This window comes from Pteropus medius, unplaced genomic scaffold (assembly GCF_902729225.1).
Source record: "Pteropus medius unplaced genomic scaffold, Ma_sr-lr_union100, whole genome shotgun sequence".
Lineage (NCBI taxonomy): Eukaryota > Metazoa > Chordata > Mammalia > Chiroptera > Pteropodidae > Pteropus > Pteropus medius.
This window is the reverse complement of record NW_024350399.1, coordinates 2,822,833-2,839,467: the sequence shown is the minus strand read 5'-3', so window position 1 is coordinate 2,839,467 and position 16,635 is coordinate 2,822,833. Positions and strand designations below refer to the sequence as shown.

Genomic DNA, 16,635 nt, shown 5'->3' with positions numbered 1-16,635 from the left:
AAATGCTGGAAGTCCTAAAGATGCTGGAACTCATGAGTAAATAAACCAAGAATTAAGAACCCCCAAGGCAACTGAGGGCAAACAGGAAGATGTTAGTTTTTAGCCTCAGTGCTAGAGTGCTATGAAAACATGAAGGGATTCCACTAGTTTTCATTGGACACTTCTGTAGCCTGGTTAACTAAGAATTTCACATTGTAAGGCTCCTAAAGGAATACAATATAGCCCCCAAAAGTACAGATGGAGATATATTAAGAAATCCAATTCAGTGGGTACAAGTCACACCTCCACCACCACAGGCACCGATTTCCAACTTGGTACACTATTTTGTTTTGTTTTTAGTCAGAGTGCAAGTGAGTGCTGTGAATACTGTTTCAGGGAGCCACCCTGGCCAGCAATGAAGAAAGGAATCTTTCCCCTGTAATCTCTGCCCCATCGCCACATATACAAAATGCATGCTCTGCAAAGGGAGGCAGTGTAGTGAAGATGTGCAAAAGAGCTGGGCTTCATGGTCAGAGAGGCCTAAGTTTAAAGCCTGTCCTATCCCAACACTTACTGAATCCATCATATGGATGAGTTACTTAACTTCTCTGAATCTCAGTTAGTCTCTGAGTCTCAGTTAACTCATCCTTAACATGTGCATAATAATGCCTATTAAAAGGGTTGTTCTGGAATAATGAATATAGAGTACCTAACTTGGATCTTGACAACACAGAAGGTGATCAATAAACATCGATTCTCACCATCTTGCAGACTTCTAGAGCTTCAGCGTCTGGATAGATGACCCTCTTTCTTGGCCTATGTATTTGTTCTTACCCTGTTTTGTTTGCTATTTCCTCTTCATTAGCAAATGTTGAGCCTAGTTCTCAGAGTGGAAGATGCTCAGCATCTTTGTTTCATTTTTTTAAAATAAACATTTATTAAGCACCTTCAATGTATAATTGCTGTATTAGGGCCAGTACTGGATAGAAAAATGAATCAGATATCAACTCTATCTGCATGACCTGTATAATTTTAGAGGGAAGCCAAACTTGCAGTACAAAGTAGAGGGTGATGCATAATTTAAGGAAAGCAAAGAAAGTGCTCCAACTCTTTATTTTCACCTGAGACAGGGAAGACTTCTTGAAGGAGGTGCCACAAAAAGTAGGCTTTAAGAATGGATAAGGCTTAGACTTGTGAAGATAGGTGAAGGCATTATTAACAAATTTATTGGAGGAAAGAGAATGTATGCAAAAAAGCAAAGGAGTTATAGAGAGAATTCCAAATAGTGTCATATGTCTGAAATATGGGATGAGTGATGTAAAAGCAAAGATGAAAGGTATACTGGTATCAGACTTTACAGGATCTTGAAGGTCAGGCTAACAAATCTGGATATGAACTGCAGACAATCGAAAGTCGGTGAAGGTTTCTGAGCAAAGAAACAATACAACCAATATAACCAGCGCTCTCTTCATCTATTTTTCTATTTGAGGGGCCTCCACTCACTAATGGTCCTGAAGTTTCAATGTCTGCATTTCCTTCCAAGTACTCTGCCTGAGTGAATTTTCACTATTTTCACTTCAAAGTCCATGCTACCATTTCAGAGCACTCTTAAGTTTTCCTTTCCAGTCTGAATCCATTGAAGGAATTTTGCTGATGTCATTATTGATTGGCATGATCTAAATCCAAAGAAAGCACTATACTTTCACAGCCCAGGTAATAAATTCTTCTACTTATCCATGTTTTTGTTGATAGAATTATAATCATTCATCCACTTCCAAGGGAATGGCCATTCAGAATTTATTATTACAGTTGTACAATTTTATAAAAACAGCAAGAAAACTTAAGTACTTCTCAGAATTAGAGGGAGAAATGTCACCCCCAGAGAGGGGATAAAACCCAGCTACTTCTTAAGCATTTTCTTAAAACACTACAAATCAGACTGAGTTCCCTGTAAGCCTACTGAGACAATATATCAAGCATATTCCAAATATGCCATTTATTAGAGATTATTTGTTTAGTTATCAGTCCTATCACCTGAACAATTTAGTTTGGTTTGAGTGACCTACATCATTTCACTTATCCTATGCAGAAAAAAAAAAAATGCCAACAAAATGCAGGAGGGGGAAAGGATGAAAGGAATGTAAACAAGAACAGAACTTAGAATGCAGGAAAAAAGCACAGATGAAAGAAGGAGAGGAGAGTGAAGACTAAATACATGCTGTTGTATGGAATACATGCTCTGCCTGATAGGAATAGACACAGTACAGTGCCAATTGTGACTGAATGAAGTACCAAACCAATTAAATGTACTGAGAGCCTGGGTTTAAGTGCTAAATATACAGAGGTGAATAAGACTTCTGCTCTTAAGCAACTCAAGGTTTAGATGAGGAGACTGATAACTAAACAAGTAAATTTGCAGTGCAATGAGCTGAAATGCTATAAGAAAAGGAACTGTTGAAAAGCTTTGAAAGCATCACCAGAGAGAAAGGATCCTTGAGAGGTGTACTATTTGTGTGCCTTTAGTTAAGTTCCTGAACCTCTCTAAACCTCATCTCTAAAAAACGATTATATGGGGCTGCCTATCTCTCAAGGTCGTTTTGACATTCAATGAATTAATGGTTGAAAATCCACTTTGTAAACTCAAAGTCCCATACTAAAATATGAGGTGGCTATATGTCTTCTGTTCATTTGAGCAAAGCCCTACTTAGTGCTTTGTGCACTGGGTACCAATACTGCTGGCCGACTGTCTCTGGCTTCTCCCTATCCCTCCACCATCCCAATTGAGCACAGCCATTTGACTTCCTACTGGGTGCTGAAGCAGCGCACCCACAAACACATAACCTGGAAAATAATATGAAACACTCACCAACTTCCAGTTTCCTCCATTCTTGATGTCCACAAAAGGCAGTAGGGTGAGAGCCTGGCACCCAAGGAGGGTCTTTGCTGGATGGAAGAGCCCTTGTCCTCTCCTGAGTCACCTTTCCTTCTCTTGTCCTCACTTTCGTTGCCTCTCTTCACCAACCTTTGTCCCCCTTCTGCCTACTTTTGTCTACCTGTTACAGATTTTCTGTTTTCTCTGCTTTACTCCCCCTTTCATTTGGGAATTAGGGCTTCTCCTGATTGAGAGTAATTTCTGAAATCTCCCGGAGCATGTCTGGAAGGAACGGTGGCCGGGGCGGGGGGGAGGAGGCGGGGAACGGGGCGCCTCCATGGAGGCCTCTGAATCCCTGAAGCTATTTCTTGGGCTATCCAGATGAAAGGACACTAACTCCTTCTCTTCCCCCTCTCCCTTTACCCCTCTTCCCTCTTTTCCAACGATTCTCAGTCTCTCCCGTACTGCTCTCCTCTCTAAGCCATATGTCCTTCCCTTTCTACTCTCACCCCCCACCACCCCATCTCCAGCCCCGCACACCTCAACACCCCTTGGTCCCAGCGCCCCTTCTTGTCCTTTCCTCTCCTACCTGCCCTCCCCCGCGGGCTTTGCAGTGAGTGCGCTGGAACAATTGAATGAAGTTCGGCGGGGATTCCGGGCGGGACAGGTAGCAGCACCGGGATTCTGCTCAGCAGCTGATGACTTCACTAAATTTTGCGCACGTGATTGGCTACTTTGGGCTTATGGCGGGAGACCCTGAAAGAAGTCCCTTGGACGGTTTCTTTGTCCTTCCGCCTCTTCAAGTTGAATTGGAGAAATAAGATAGGCCCTTGACGCTACACAGTACTTCACAGAAGGGTTCAGGGGCTACCTACTAGGAAGAGAGGGATTGTTGTGGCAGAGGAGCAGAGTCAGTGATATAAAGTGAGCGGTTGAGCTGAAGGTGGAGGAGGAAGATTTGAGAATTTAAGCACTCAACAGAAGATAAACAGTCTGGGAAAGCATGGGGGACAGCTTTGGCCCTCACTGTGGTGTCTGTCTATAGTAGCAACTCTTACCTGAAACAAATACAGCTTTGGATTTGGATCAAGCATTTAATTGCCAGTCTTTGTTCTTCTATTTGTATGACCTTGGCAAGTCACTGCATTATGTTTCCACACTGCAGAGTAGTAATAATACCAGAGTACTGATTTTACAAGTTTATTAAAAGGATGAATGTGAAAGTATTTTCTAATTATTAAACCTGTCATTATCTTAGTAGCAGAAAGAATCAGCAATGAAGAATCAGCAATGGTTAAGCAATGAAGAGTCTTTGGTTCTCTTTCATTTTCTCTGTAGTGACCTTAACAAAGTCACGATCAACCTCTATTGGCTTCATTGTCTTCACCTGTGAAGTGGGAGTACTGGACCACATAACCTCTGAGATCTTTTTTTGGCTCTAACATTATATGATTGACTGATAAAACTTAGCGTCCTCCTTTTATTCACCCATTCAGAGGAAGAGTTCACTTCCTTTTTCAGGAATCTAGTTAATCTTTCTCCTTTGTGAGAAACCCACCTTCTCTTGGGTATCCTGGTGAACCTGCTTTTCATAGGGGCCTACCTCTCTGCTACCCCCAACAATGAAAGTATAGATCCAAAACTGCAGCAGCATATATGTAGGGCTCATCCTTGATGGAGATTCTCTCCCCAGGCTACTGGCAGGAGCAGGATTTGGAGCTGGGAACTCTGGCTCCACTCGACGAGGCCATCAGCTCCACAGTCTGGAGCAGCCCTGACATGCTGGCCAGTCAAGGTGAGAATCCAGGCCTCCTCATCTCAGTGTCCCTCAGTGCCCTGCACCATCCTCACATCATCTCCCACTCATGTGGCCTTCACCCTGTGTTCTCACTCCCCTCATTACCACACAACTTTCCATCTGACATAGTAGTCCTAGTTCTACACCACCAACTTCTCTAGCACCCAATCCTTCTTCCCTCCAATACAGAGACCTCTGTATCCCCTACACCTTTTTCTAAAAATAAAATGATTCTAGGAGGAGTGTATTACTCAGAATAAAGAGGTTCTAGACAACATAATCAAGGTAGAAATCTTCATAAGGAACCAGGGACAATGGGATTACTAGTCAAAAATTGGTGTATAGCTAGCAGTAAATGAAAGGGTTCCCAAACCTTTCATTGAGATGTTTAAAGATTATATCATTCCCAGATTTATTCAGCTAACTCAGTCTCTGGCTCACTAATCTCAAAATCATAATTTCAATTCTCAAGTTAGATGATTATTTGAGGGACATTCCAATGAAAACAGCACTGCATTGAGAGTCAGAAGAACAAAGTTCTAGTCCTAACTAGAATCACTGATGAATAGAATGATCTTAGGCAATCACTTCACTTCCATTGCCTCATTGTCTACATCTGTAAAATGAGGGAATTGGATTCTATGATCCCTAAGATCTCAGAATTCAGTGCTAATTTTATATGATTCTAAACACTGAAACTAGCAGCCAGGCTTTGTGTTTCAATTTGGAGACAGCCACCGTGAAGCACTGGTACTTGGTATCAACTCCAGCACGTGCCACCTACACTCCTCAGGGCACCTTCTCTGACAGGAATGCTCATTATATGTTTCTTGGAGATGGAGCTGGAGTGACCAAGAAAGGAAAGAAGTCAACAAGGCAGGGGTAAGGCTGGTGCCATAGGAAGTATGGGGACTGTCTAAATTACTAAATTAGGGAATGTAGGAAGTATGTTTCTTGGTTTTCTTTTCAGAGAAGAATAATGCTGGTTAAGTAATTTAGCTCCATAGAAGAAATATTGTGGCTATTTCAGAATCAGAGCTGGAAGGCATTGTTTATTTTAGGTCTGTGAAAATCAGTGCTATTGGGTCACAGAAAGGCAGTCATGAAGATGAGGAAGTCAATGTTGGGAATCAGAATGGATGCTGTGGGGAAAACAGAGCAATTTTGGATGGAGGAAGCAAGTGTCGCACTGTCCGAGGGGCTCACAGTTATGCCCAACTAGAAGGCAATTTGAGATTCAAATGGCTCATTTATATACATTATTAGTCCTTTTTCTATTTAACTTGACTAAGGAGAGAGGGATTAGAAGACATATTTCCATCACATTGAAAGGAAAATTTTAATCCTTTGCTCTTTAAAATAGCACTAGGATGGTGATTTGGGTTTGTGTGTTGGGAGGTAGGTTAATATTAATATTGAAAGGAATATGTTAAGGCAGCTGATGAATGGAGGGAAGTAATTGTTGGAGGAATTGAAAAGTTCATGTCAAAATATTTCAGTTTTTAAAATACCTTTTTGTTTATTATTTGTTTTGAAGTTTTATCAGCTACCTCTTTTGTAAATGAATGTGCAATCTAAGGGCTGGCCTGGCCTTTCCCTCACTTTTAGTTTTGGGACTATTAGTTACAACTGCTTCTCCTGTTCTTGCTCATTTATGCAGGTGGTGGCAGGAAGGCAAAACATAGAATAACAGATGTGTATGTGTGTTTTCAAAGGTGAATGGTAAAATGCTATCAGAAAAGATATATAGAGAGTGGTATGTGTAGATTTGGAGCGCCTTTATACCTCTAAGTGTTTGTGGCCCTGTCAATTTATTCAGCAAACATTCGACAAGTGACTGTTTTTCTGTGTATTCAAAGTAAGAGAATAATAAGGTACCGCCCACCACCACCACTTCTACTCCTTCCTCTTATTTTTTCTCCCATGATGCCTTAAGAGACACAAAGACCTGGACCTTGGATGGTCTGAATTATATGAGGTGGACTTTGGTGGACTTTGGCCCAGAAATTGATGGAGAGACTAGGGCTGGCTTGGGAAACTAACCTTATTCTACTCCTGCAGACAGTCAGCCCCGGACATCTGATGAGACAGTGGTGGCTGGTGGCACCGTGGTGCTCAAGTGCCAAGTGAAAGACCATGAGGACTCATCCCTGCAGTGGTCTAACCCTGCCCAGCAGACTCTCTACTTTGGGGAGAAGAGAGGTAGAGTCCCATGAGTTATCTCTCTTTGTGGCAACCCTGGGCTGGGGAAAGGGACTGCAGCACTGAGGGGAAGTGGCCCTGTGCTCCAGAGCCTGAAACGTGAAGGTGTACTATTTGAGGAAGCAGCAAGCCATGGCCCCTCAACAAGTTTCAGAGAAACTTCGGTATTACAGCTAGGTCATATGTGGTCTTATAGTGTTATGAGGTGACTTTACCCGCAAGGAGCAGTAAGAGACAGCTGATGTCAGTGTTGCCTCATGTATCTCACAAGGAAGCCCTTTAAATCCAACCTACTTTTCTGAGTAGGTCTGAGGGTCTCGAGGGTCCAGGAAAATGACTGAATGACCTAAAGACTGCTCAGACTAAGGATCAGTTCCCCCTCCTACCCCAAATCACACTGGACCCATCCCCCCCCAAAGAAGCTGACCTGAGATTGAAGACAAACATGAAAGGTGCCAGTAAAAGCCTTGCTTCCAATTCTCCCAATTTCCCCCTAGCCCTTCGAGATAATCGAATTCAGCTGGTTAGATCCACACCCCATGAGCTCAGCATCAGCATCAGCAACGTGGCCCTGGCAGACGAGGGGGAGTACACCTGCTCCATCTTCACTATGCCTGTGAGAACCGCCAAGTCCCTCGTCACTGTGCTTGGTGAGGCTCCCAAACCCCAGTATCACCACAGCATGCTTTCATGCAAACGAATCTCCCTAGGTGGGCCCCTGAAGGTGCCTAGAGCCAAGCAAGTCTTCAAGCCTTTTGGAAAAGTTCAGCCTCTGTTTCCTTTGCAATGGAACAAAATGCAAAGAGTTCTAATCCTCTCTCCTTTACTTACTGTTTGCTCTGGGGTAAATCTCTTACTCTCTCTGAGCCTGAATTTCCTAATCTATAACAGAGGAAGATGATATCTGTTCCACCTGCCTCCCATGATTGTGTGGGGGAAACATGAGAAATGCATGCAATATATGATTATATCGTCCAAGTCAAGTACCCCAGTTGCTTACTCAATCTCATGTAAGCATCCTATATTTCATCCTATAGTTCAATTTCCTTCTTTGCTTTCCTAAACTTCACACTATTTCTGTGGCCACCCAGTTTTGCTGTAGGGTGTCAGGTCACGTATCATTTTCCAGGTATGGTATATCTCCCCCCTACCATACCTCTTCCCCTATCCCTCAGGTCTTTCTTCCTGGTCCTCAGAGAGGAGATAAAAGAGAAAGCTATCTAGTCTTCTACCCTTCATAAACCAAAGTAGGACCCAGGTATCTTGACCCCTAGAGAGACCATCTCAGCAGGGAGAACTGAGTGTGACCTCATAGCCTCTCCTTCATATCCTGGCCATCCCCTATGCATGGTAGGAATCCCACAGAAGCCCATAATCACTGGCTACAAGTCATCATTACGGGAAAAAGAGACAACCACCCTAAACTGTCAGTCTTCTGGGAGCAAACCTGCAGCTCAACTCAGCTGGCGGAAGGGTGAGAAAGAGCTTCACGGTAAGTTCCTCCCACTTTGGTGTTACAGGAGGAGGTGGTGCTGGGGGGAAGAGAAAAGGAGAAAGGGATGGACACACATCTATATGTCTCTGTATGTGCACATAAGGCATGATTTAAAAGGAAAAAGCAGGAACGACAGATATTCTGTGTATATGTGTGTGTGTGTGTGTGNNGTATGTGTTAGGGCCTACATTCTCCCTGTGTGTACATATCCATTTCACAACTTTCTAAGTTTGTCTAAGTTGAGACTCACCATCTGTATATCCACAGTAGGGCCCACACAATATCTGTATGTTAGGGCTCATTCTGTATCTATGTGTGTGTGTGTATGTGTCTGTTTCTGCACTCTAGGAGAACCAACCCGAATACAGGAAGATCCCAATGGTAAAACCTTCACTGTAAGCAGCTCAGTGACGTTTCAGGTTACCCGGGAAGATGATGGCGCAGACATCGTTTGCTCTGTGAACCATGAATCTCTAAAAGGAGCTGACAGATCCACCTCTCAACACATTGAAGTTTTATGTATGTCATGGGCTTGTGGGTAAAGATGGATCAGGTATGAGATGGGGAATGGGGAAAAGGAAAGTGCAGGTGACTGTACAAGAAGCAACAGGCACAGATAACTGGATAGATAAAAACAAAATGAGACAAGAGGTGACAGGACTAGGTCAAGGGTCAGCAAACTTTTTCTGTAAAGGGCCTAATAGCAAAAATTTTATGTTTTGAAGGCCATATTGTCTCTGTCTCAGCTACTTACCTCTGCTGTTGTTGCAAGAAAGTAGCCTTAGACAATGTGTAAACAAACAAACATGGCCATGTTCCAATAAAAGTTTATTTACGAAAATATGTAGCTTGGAGGATTTGACCCAATGTGTAAGTTTACCAAACCCAGGAGTAAGACAGTGTTATGCAGCTAGTTTGTAAGTTGTAGTGGTAACTAAAGCAAATTAGGAACCAGAAGACTCAAGTTCTAGTCTGCCCTCTACCACTTACTCCTGTGTGATGCTAAGAAAATTGCTTTACCCCACTGAGCTTGATTCTTTATTTGCTAAATGAGAAGGTGAAAATGGGGATCACTAAGGCTTCTTCTAACATACTATGTTTTCAAGAAAACATAGGTAGTAGGAAACACAATCTCTCCAGCATCATTATTCCCAGATCTTTTCCTCACAGTACTCCCCTATCTCTCACAGTTCTATGATTTTTCTTGTGATTCTGACCCAAAATGGCCACTCTCACAATCACTGCTCCTAACTTTTCCAAGGATCCTCACCCCTCTATGGAGTCTTCCTTGAATACATGCAGAGAACTTTCCTCCTCACCTGAGGAAATTTGGAAATTTTCAAAATGAACTTTTCTAAGTGGAGGAACGAAGGGGAAAAGAAAATAAAGTACAAAGGCAGAAGATAGAGTTGTGAAATAAGGTATTTTTTGTCCTAACTTAGCTAAAGGCTGGGTGTTTTTCTAAAATAACTAAAACCTTAAATCTCTTTCTTGTGGAAGATCCAGGCCTGACTTCAGTGCTATTTAAGTCAATTGCTAAACCCATTGCTGAAACTTGAACATGAGGTAGGTTTGGAGTGGCATCACTTTCCATTTAGCAGACTCTCAATCTGGAAGCAGGTGACCTGGATTCTAGCTGCAGTGCCTCTACTTGCTAGCTGTGTTACTTTCACCAAAGTATGTAATCTCTTAGTGGCTTCTGCTTACTTCACTGATTTTTCCTGAGAGTAAATGAAACAGTATCTATGAAAGCACTTTGTGAACTTGAGAGTTCTATCTTGCTATAAGGTATTTCTCTGATTATTATTTCTAATGGCATGGCTCTTGGCCTTGGGCTTCTTCCCCTAAGGCTGGTCCCTGGCCAGGGCTAAGGAAGGCCCTCCTTAGTCTGTTCCCCAAAGACTTCTATGTTAGGTACCAGACCATCTGGCATTTACTCTCCAAGGAGCTTTTTGGCCCAATTGTAATCAATAGTCAGTGAACAAATGTTGTACTCTAGGCACTGTGCTAGAGGTTTCTATGGCTATGGGGCCCCAGAACACCCATTCTCTCACCTGGCCTGATTCTCTTTGTCCTATTTGATTTGACTAAAACACCTTCATTAACTGATTGTTAAGGCTGACTCTATCCTTAGGGGAAGCAGGACCTCTTTGTCTATTGTTCTAAACCAGTATCTGGTTGCATTGTTCTATGCAGCCATCTGGACCTAGCCTCCTCAGCAGCCCTTTGGCATCAGTGGCAGATGCCATTATTCTTTCACAGAGTCCATCTATATTGTGTCAGTGCCTTTTGCAGCCAAAATATGACCCCTATCTCTTGCAGTTTCAAAATTCTGACTTCATTTTTGGACTGACCATTAAAAATAATATTTTTTGTTCAAACATTGCTTTTGGTTTAAGCTCCCTTGTAGAGCAGAGAGGATTAAGAGATTGTGAACTCAATAAATTATCAAGTTCAAGTGTATTTGTTCTGTCACAAATATGTATTAAGTCCCATTTATGTGCTAGGCAGTGTGCTAGGCACAGATGAATCAGTGATACCCCTTCTCAGCTTTCTATAAAGACAAGCCTTGGGTCCTCACCAAGGACTGACCTTCCAGAACCCTACCTCTACAAAGTAGCAGTACCAGTCCCTCACATATTCAATAACAATAGCAGTCTTTGCTCACAGAAGTAGGGGGAGAAAGGTCTTTGATCATGGCCTCCTGGTCTTCTGAGGTATTTAGGAGTAGAAGCTATAATATGTAACTGGGTGATTTTGAGATCAAGGCAATCTCCTAAATAGCATGTGAGTTTTATTTTCTTCTCCACAGACACACCAACGGCGAAGATTAGGCCAGACCCTCCACATCCCCGTGAGGGCCAGAAGCTGTTGCTACACTGTGAGGGTCGTGGCAATCCCGTGTAAGAAGATCCATTCCCCGGCCTCTGATACAACTCCATACTCTCAGATTGTGATATTCGCTTAGAGTCTTTCTATCTCCTCTGTACTGCCTGAGCCTCTCGTTTTCCCCGACACTGTCTAACAACATTTGTCCTCTGTTTCTCCTGTAAAGCAGCAGAAGTGGGGAGGGACCACTCCCTAATTCCCTGAGATTCCCATAGGGAACCAAGTTACAGTAAGATGCAAGTTAGGAAATATCCCTTTTCACCAAATTGAACCCCAAGAGGTAACCCTTTACTTGCCTCTGAGCAGCTCATTGTCTCCGGCCCCTATAACTTCTTGAGCTTTCATCAAACAGTCCTTGACTTCCCTGCTCCCAGTTTCTTTTTTTTTTCTGTCTTTAGCTCCCTGACCTACTCTCTTCTAAACACTTGGAATTTCTCTGCCTCAACAGCCCCCAGCAGTACCTATGGGAGAAAGAGGGCAGTGTGCCACCACTGAAGATAACCCAGGAGAGTGCCCTGATCTTCCCATTCCTCAACAAAAGTGACAGTGGCACCTACGGCTGCACAGCAACCAGCAACATGGGCAGCTACAAGGCTTATTATACTCTTAATGTGAATGGTGAGCCCACCTCAGTTCTTCTCCAGCACCCTCCTTCTCCTCTCTCTGTTCATCTTACACTCTCATCTTTCTGTCTCATGAGAGCACCCCCAGATGGTGCTTGGGAGTGGACTAAAGGGATATCATGCCCCATTGAGATCCTGATGACTCGGGCTCCAGATCCACTCTGGAATGTGCAATAAGATCAATAGATAGAAGGCTCCCATCACCCTTTGTTTAGCAGTGGTGACCCAAATGACATCATCTTCTGACCCCTGCACTCACCTGGCAGCAAGAATAATAATTCTGTGTTTAGAGGTTCCAGAGACTTTCAAGTGTGGGTATAGACAGGCTGTTCTCAGAGTTGTTTCTCCTGTAACTAGTATGGATGCAACCTGCTGCTGTTGTCTCCTGTCCTGCAGATCTGGGTCCAGGCAGAAAATGGAGACAAGTTGGTACTATGCTGAGAAATAGAATCTTTTCTCAGATGCGATATCTTCTAGAGGAACTAGGTGATGCTTCTTCTCTGAAGTTCTTCCCAAAAGTGTGACCACAAAACCTAGTTTTGGGAGAAGAGACAGGCTAGCACAGAGATCCCTTTATGGAGACTGAACAGGAGATTTTTTTTGAAGATCCCAATGGCAGTGGGGTTCTGCCAGAAAGTTGAATAAGCCTTTCCTCAGAATAGAGGAAACATTGTCAGGGGAACATCAGAGGCTCTCTTGAGTGAAACGCCAATAAAGAAGTGAGAGGATAGCAGCCAGGCTTCTCAGGGATAAGAGGCCTGAGATCTTGGGACCAGAGTGTCTGATTCCAACTCCAGGGCAGACCTCAGCATGTAGGGACTGCCTCAGCACAATGAACAAAGCTACTGCAGGATGCCAGGAGCAAGGACAATGCACTGAGGTCCAGTATCTACTCCCAGATCTCTCCAGATCAACTGATTATGATTGGCAGTGAGAGATTCTTGTTCCTTTGTGGTTAGCCTTTTGCTAATCAGCCTTGCCCGCTTCCGGAAAACTGGTCCTGTTGGAACAGCGCTGACACCTGGTGATAGAATGAGTTACTGCAGCTTCCAGGAATATCCTAAGGGGTATTGACCCTCCCGTGCCTGGAATGAAATTCAATGGAGTTATCCCTAGAGAAAGGGATCTGTCATGGATAACAGAGATCATTTTAGCCATGGAAACCTATGTTTTTCTAGAGCATTTCTATTTCTCTAGTCTCTGCAATAATTATCCAGGATTTATTTTTAATATGGATTGTGTGCATTCCCCTCTCCCTCCAGACCCCAGTCCGGTGCCCTCGTCCTCCAGCACCTACCACGCCATCATTGGTGGGATCGTGGCTTTCATTGTCTTTCTGCTGCTCATCCTGCTCATCTTCCTCGGCCACTACTTGATCCGGCACAAAGGTCAGACGTGCAAAGGAAGCATCAGGAGAACTTGGGTGTAGGTAGAGCGATCAATCAAGAGCAGGCAAGTAGGAGCTGGCTGTAGGAAGGACCTTTAGGCACTCAGTCAGCCCCTTGGAATGTTTGAGAAAGAAGAATGCAGCCAACCCTGTGATAATAGAACACCGATGGCCCTTCAGTAAAGCCTCATCACTTGGCGATCATCCAGTAAAATCAAACCTTTTCACTCAGTCAACTGCTGCTCTTATGCTGCTCTGCTGCCAGGGTTTTCTGCTGTAAGCAGAGAACAGCGAAACTCTGCATCTTCTTCCCATTTCTTCCTACACTTTCTTCTTTTTGTTTAGCCTCATTTTCCTTGGACTTTTATCTCCTCACTCCCTGTCCCCATAATACCTGTATTTTTTTCCTCTCCTCTCCTATCTGCATGTCATCTCTCTCTACCTTCTCTTCACATAGCTTCTGTCATAGCTTCTAGCCAACAGCTGGATGACACCAACTGATCAAGTGCTAGTCAGCTCTCAATTGCATTTACACATAGAACTAACACAGCAGTTTCCCTAGCCCCACCTTACATGCACACTTACACACACATATACACATATAGACACACACATGTATAGACACATACATACACACATACATATACATTCATGTACACATATACACATGCCATTTTTTTTTGCCTGTATTATTAATGCAATTCTAATTAAAGGCAGAATTCATTAATTCATGGGAGTGTAGTCAGGTGAAGGATATTGGCAGCAAAATGCAAGTTAGGTCAGGTGGTAAGGAAGAAAGCTCTAAACAGGAGAAAAATGATAGGAGCAAGGTGTGGATGAGTGGATGGAAAAATGGGCAAGGAGGGATTCAAAGGTTTGGAAACTGCTCCTGAAAAGAGGAGCCCCTGTCTCTCCCCAGGAACCTACCTGACACATGAGGCTAAAGGCTCTGACGATGCTCCAGACGCGGACACGGCCATCATCAACGCAGAAGGCGGACAGTCGGGCGGGGACGACAAGAAGGAATATTTCATCTAGGGTGCCCACCACCTCCTGAGCCCCCAAGGGGCCCCATGGGGACTGTTGGGGCCATCACCAACCTGGACTTGTACAGAGTGACCCCAGGGCCACCCCTCCCGCTTGCTCCCCAGCCCCCCACCCCCCTGTACAGAATGTCTGCTTTGGGTGCGGTTTTGTACTCGGTTTGGAATGGGGAGGAGGGTGGTGAGGTGGGGAGGGAGGGTTGCCCTCAGCCCTTTCTGTGGCTTCTCTGCGTTTGGGTTATTATTATTTTTGTAACAATCCTAAATCAAATTCGTCTCCGGGCTGGAGGGGTAGGGACCTTGGGGTGAGGAAAGCAAAACAACTGGAGCTTTAGGAGGAGAATGAGAGTAGAGGGGTAAGGACAGGAAAGGAGCTGGGCTAGTTTGATGGGGGATCTTACCAGTCCTCTATCTTCTGCAACAGAGTGGTTTCCTGGACTTCTCTGGGAATAGGGAGTTGGTGAACAGGAGCTGGAAGTGGCCTTTCTTCTGCAGATAGTCATACACCTAGAGCTATGGACAGAGATACAGGTGCCTCTCTGATGCCCCTGTTCCACCACAATGAGAAAAGTGTGAATGAGAGTCCCTGAGGAGATGTGACCTATAGATGGCTTGCAGTCATACACAGACCCAGAGTTTCCACACGGGGAGGACATGGGTACCTGTCAGGAGTAGATTTGGAGAGGAAAGCTGGCAGAGATGACCCATCTATCCCTTAACCCCCATGGTGAATGAAGCCAGGCCCTTTTGAACGGAACTACTTTTGAGGCTAGCAAGGCGAGGCCACCTTTCCTTGCTCCAACAGCTATAGAGAATGCACTGCTCCAGGCCTAACTGTATCTACTTCCCCTGCTTCCCTGTCCAGGGTCTTCTCGCTCTCACCCAAGCCCTGGACTGTTGCTTGGCAACCACTCCTCTTCAGCATTGCTCAGCAACGCCTCCTCCCACCGGGTGCCGCCTTGCCCTCTCCAGTTCCTAAGCCATCCCTTAGTCCTTCCTTCCTTCCCTAGCAGCCAGGCAGACATAACCACAAAAATACTAAAAGGAACTTCACTGCATTGAGCTGTTTCCTACCCAAACGAAGGGAATAATGTGAACTCTGTGAGTGCGTGGATGTGTATGTGTGTGCACGTCTGTGTGTGTGAGAGCGAGGCGGGTCCTGGGCAGGTGGGAGAGCTGTAGGACATGTAAAGGAGGGCTTTGGGAGCGGAGAATTCCTAGCCAGCTTTCCACCTCTTCTGGGAGGTTGCTCCCTCCTGGAATTTTCCATGCCACCCCAGTGCGCATCTGTCATGGAGAAAACAGTCCCAAGATGCGTTGTTCTAAGTTGTCCATCTTATCTCACCCTAAAACACAGAGCATCAAATCCCTGCCTCAAGCTCCCTTCTCAGAGCTACAGAGTCAGTACCACAGCCTTTGCTATGCACCCCTTGGACCTCTCTCTGCCCCTGCCCCTGGAACAACCACTGTCAATTTTTTTTTCCCCCATAGTCTATACTCAGTGAGTTGAGGGCTTGGAGTGAAACTTCCCGCCCCCTTTCCCTCTCCACCCCTGTTTTTGATTTTCTGTCTTCCTTTGTGGCCCAAGCTGGTTGCCGTGAGATGAGGTTGCTTACCCTCCCTGTCCAGCGGCCATCATGCCTCAGACCCAGAATGCCCCTTGGCACCACTCACCCTCCTCCAGCATATCCTCCTTGCTCTCACAACCCAGGGGCATGCAAAATGGGGGCAGCTGCATCCAACAGGTATGCCCACCCCTCTCAGTTCAGGTAATACCATCTTGAATCTTCCAGCTGCTGATTAGTGCCCTGAGCATCACAGGCAGCCCCCTCTAAGCCAGGGCCCCCTTTCACAGCAGCAAGGCAGCCTAGGGCCCCAGGCCTGTCCGGCACCCACCTCCCAGCACCTGCTTTTGGGAAAATGACTTTTTTCTCTTTGAGCTGAACCACTCTGTCCGTATTACACAGAAGCCATATTTGTACTGGGGGCGGGGGGAGAGGGGCCCTTGTGCTGTGTGTGTCTGTCTTTGGGAGGGGGTGGGGTGGGGAAGTGAGCCCGGAGGGGATCCTGTATCTTTATAATCTTTCTAACTCTCCTATGCTAATCTCAGAGGGGCACCCTCAATATATCTGGATCACCATGTTGCTCTGCTGCCTCCTTCTTGCTGCTCTTGCTCCTGTGGAGATGTGTGTATAAGGATATCTGGCATCCCTTGCACTTGGTACCTATAGGGGTTGTGTATGCCTCATCAGGCCACTCTCCCAAGGGCATCTCTGTATGGAAACAATATAACTCTCCAAGGGAGAGAAATGTGTTCACTTCCTTTGGTTTGGCCCTTGCTTTCCAG

The 16,635-nt window shown here is 44.9% G+C and overlaps 1 protein-coding gene across 2 annotated transcripts in view; it reads left to right on the top strand.

Moving 5' to 3' along the window:
• Positions 1 to 16,432, top strand: part of CADM3 (cell adhesion molecule 3) — a 29,207-nt gene extending 12,775 nt beyond the window's left edge. The window contains exons 2-10 of one of the 2 annotated variants that reach the window (XM_039840017.1): positions 4,545 to 4,646; positions 6,711 to 6,851; positions 7,349 to 7,501; positions 8,206 to 8,343; positions 8,695 to 8,865; positions 11,159 to 11,249; positions 11,684 to 11,853; positions 13,121 to 13,246; positions 14,165 to 14,454. In XM_039840017.1, the coding sequence (XP_039695951.1) occupies positions 4,545 to 4,646; positions 6,711 to 6,851; positions 7,349 to 7,501; positions 8,206 to 8,343; positions 8,695 to 8,865; positions 11,159 to 11,249; positions 11,684 to 11,853; positions 13,121 to 13,246; positions 14,165 to 14,283 (1,211 nt within the window). In that variant the 3' untranslated portion in view covers positions 14,284 to 14,454. Of the gene's footprint in view, positions 1 to 4,544; positions 4,647 to 6,710; positions 6,852 to 7,348; positions 7,502 to 8,205; positions 8,344 to 8,694; positions 8,866 to 11,158; positions 11,250 to 11,683; positions 11,854 to 13,120; positions 13,247 to 14,164 lie in introns of both variants that reach the window. The other variant, XM_039840018.1, reaches the window with a different exon arrangement.
• The last annotated feature ends 203 nt before the right edge of the window (positions 16,433 to 16,635 follow it).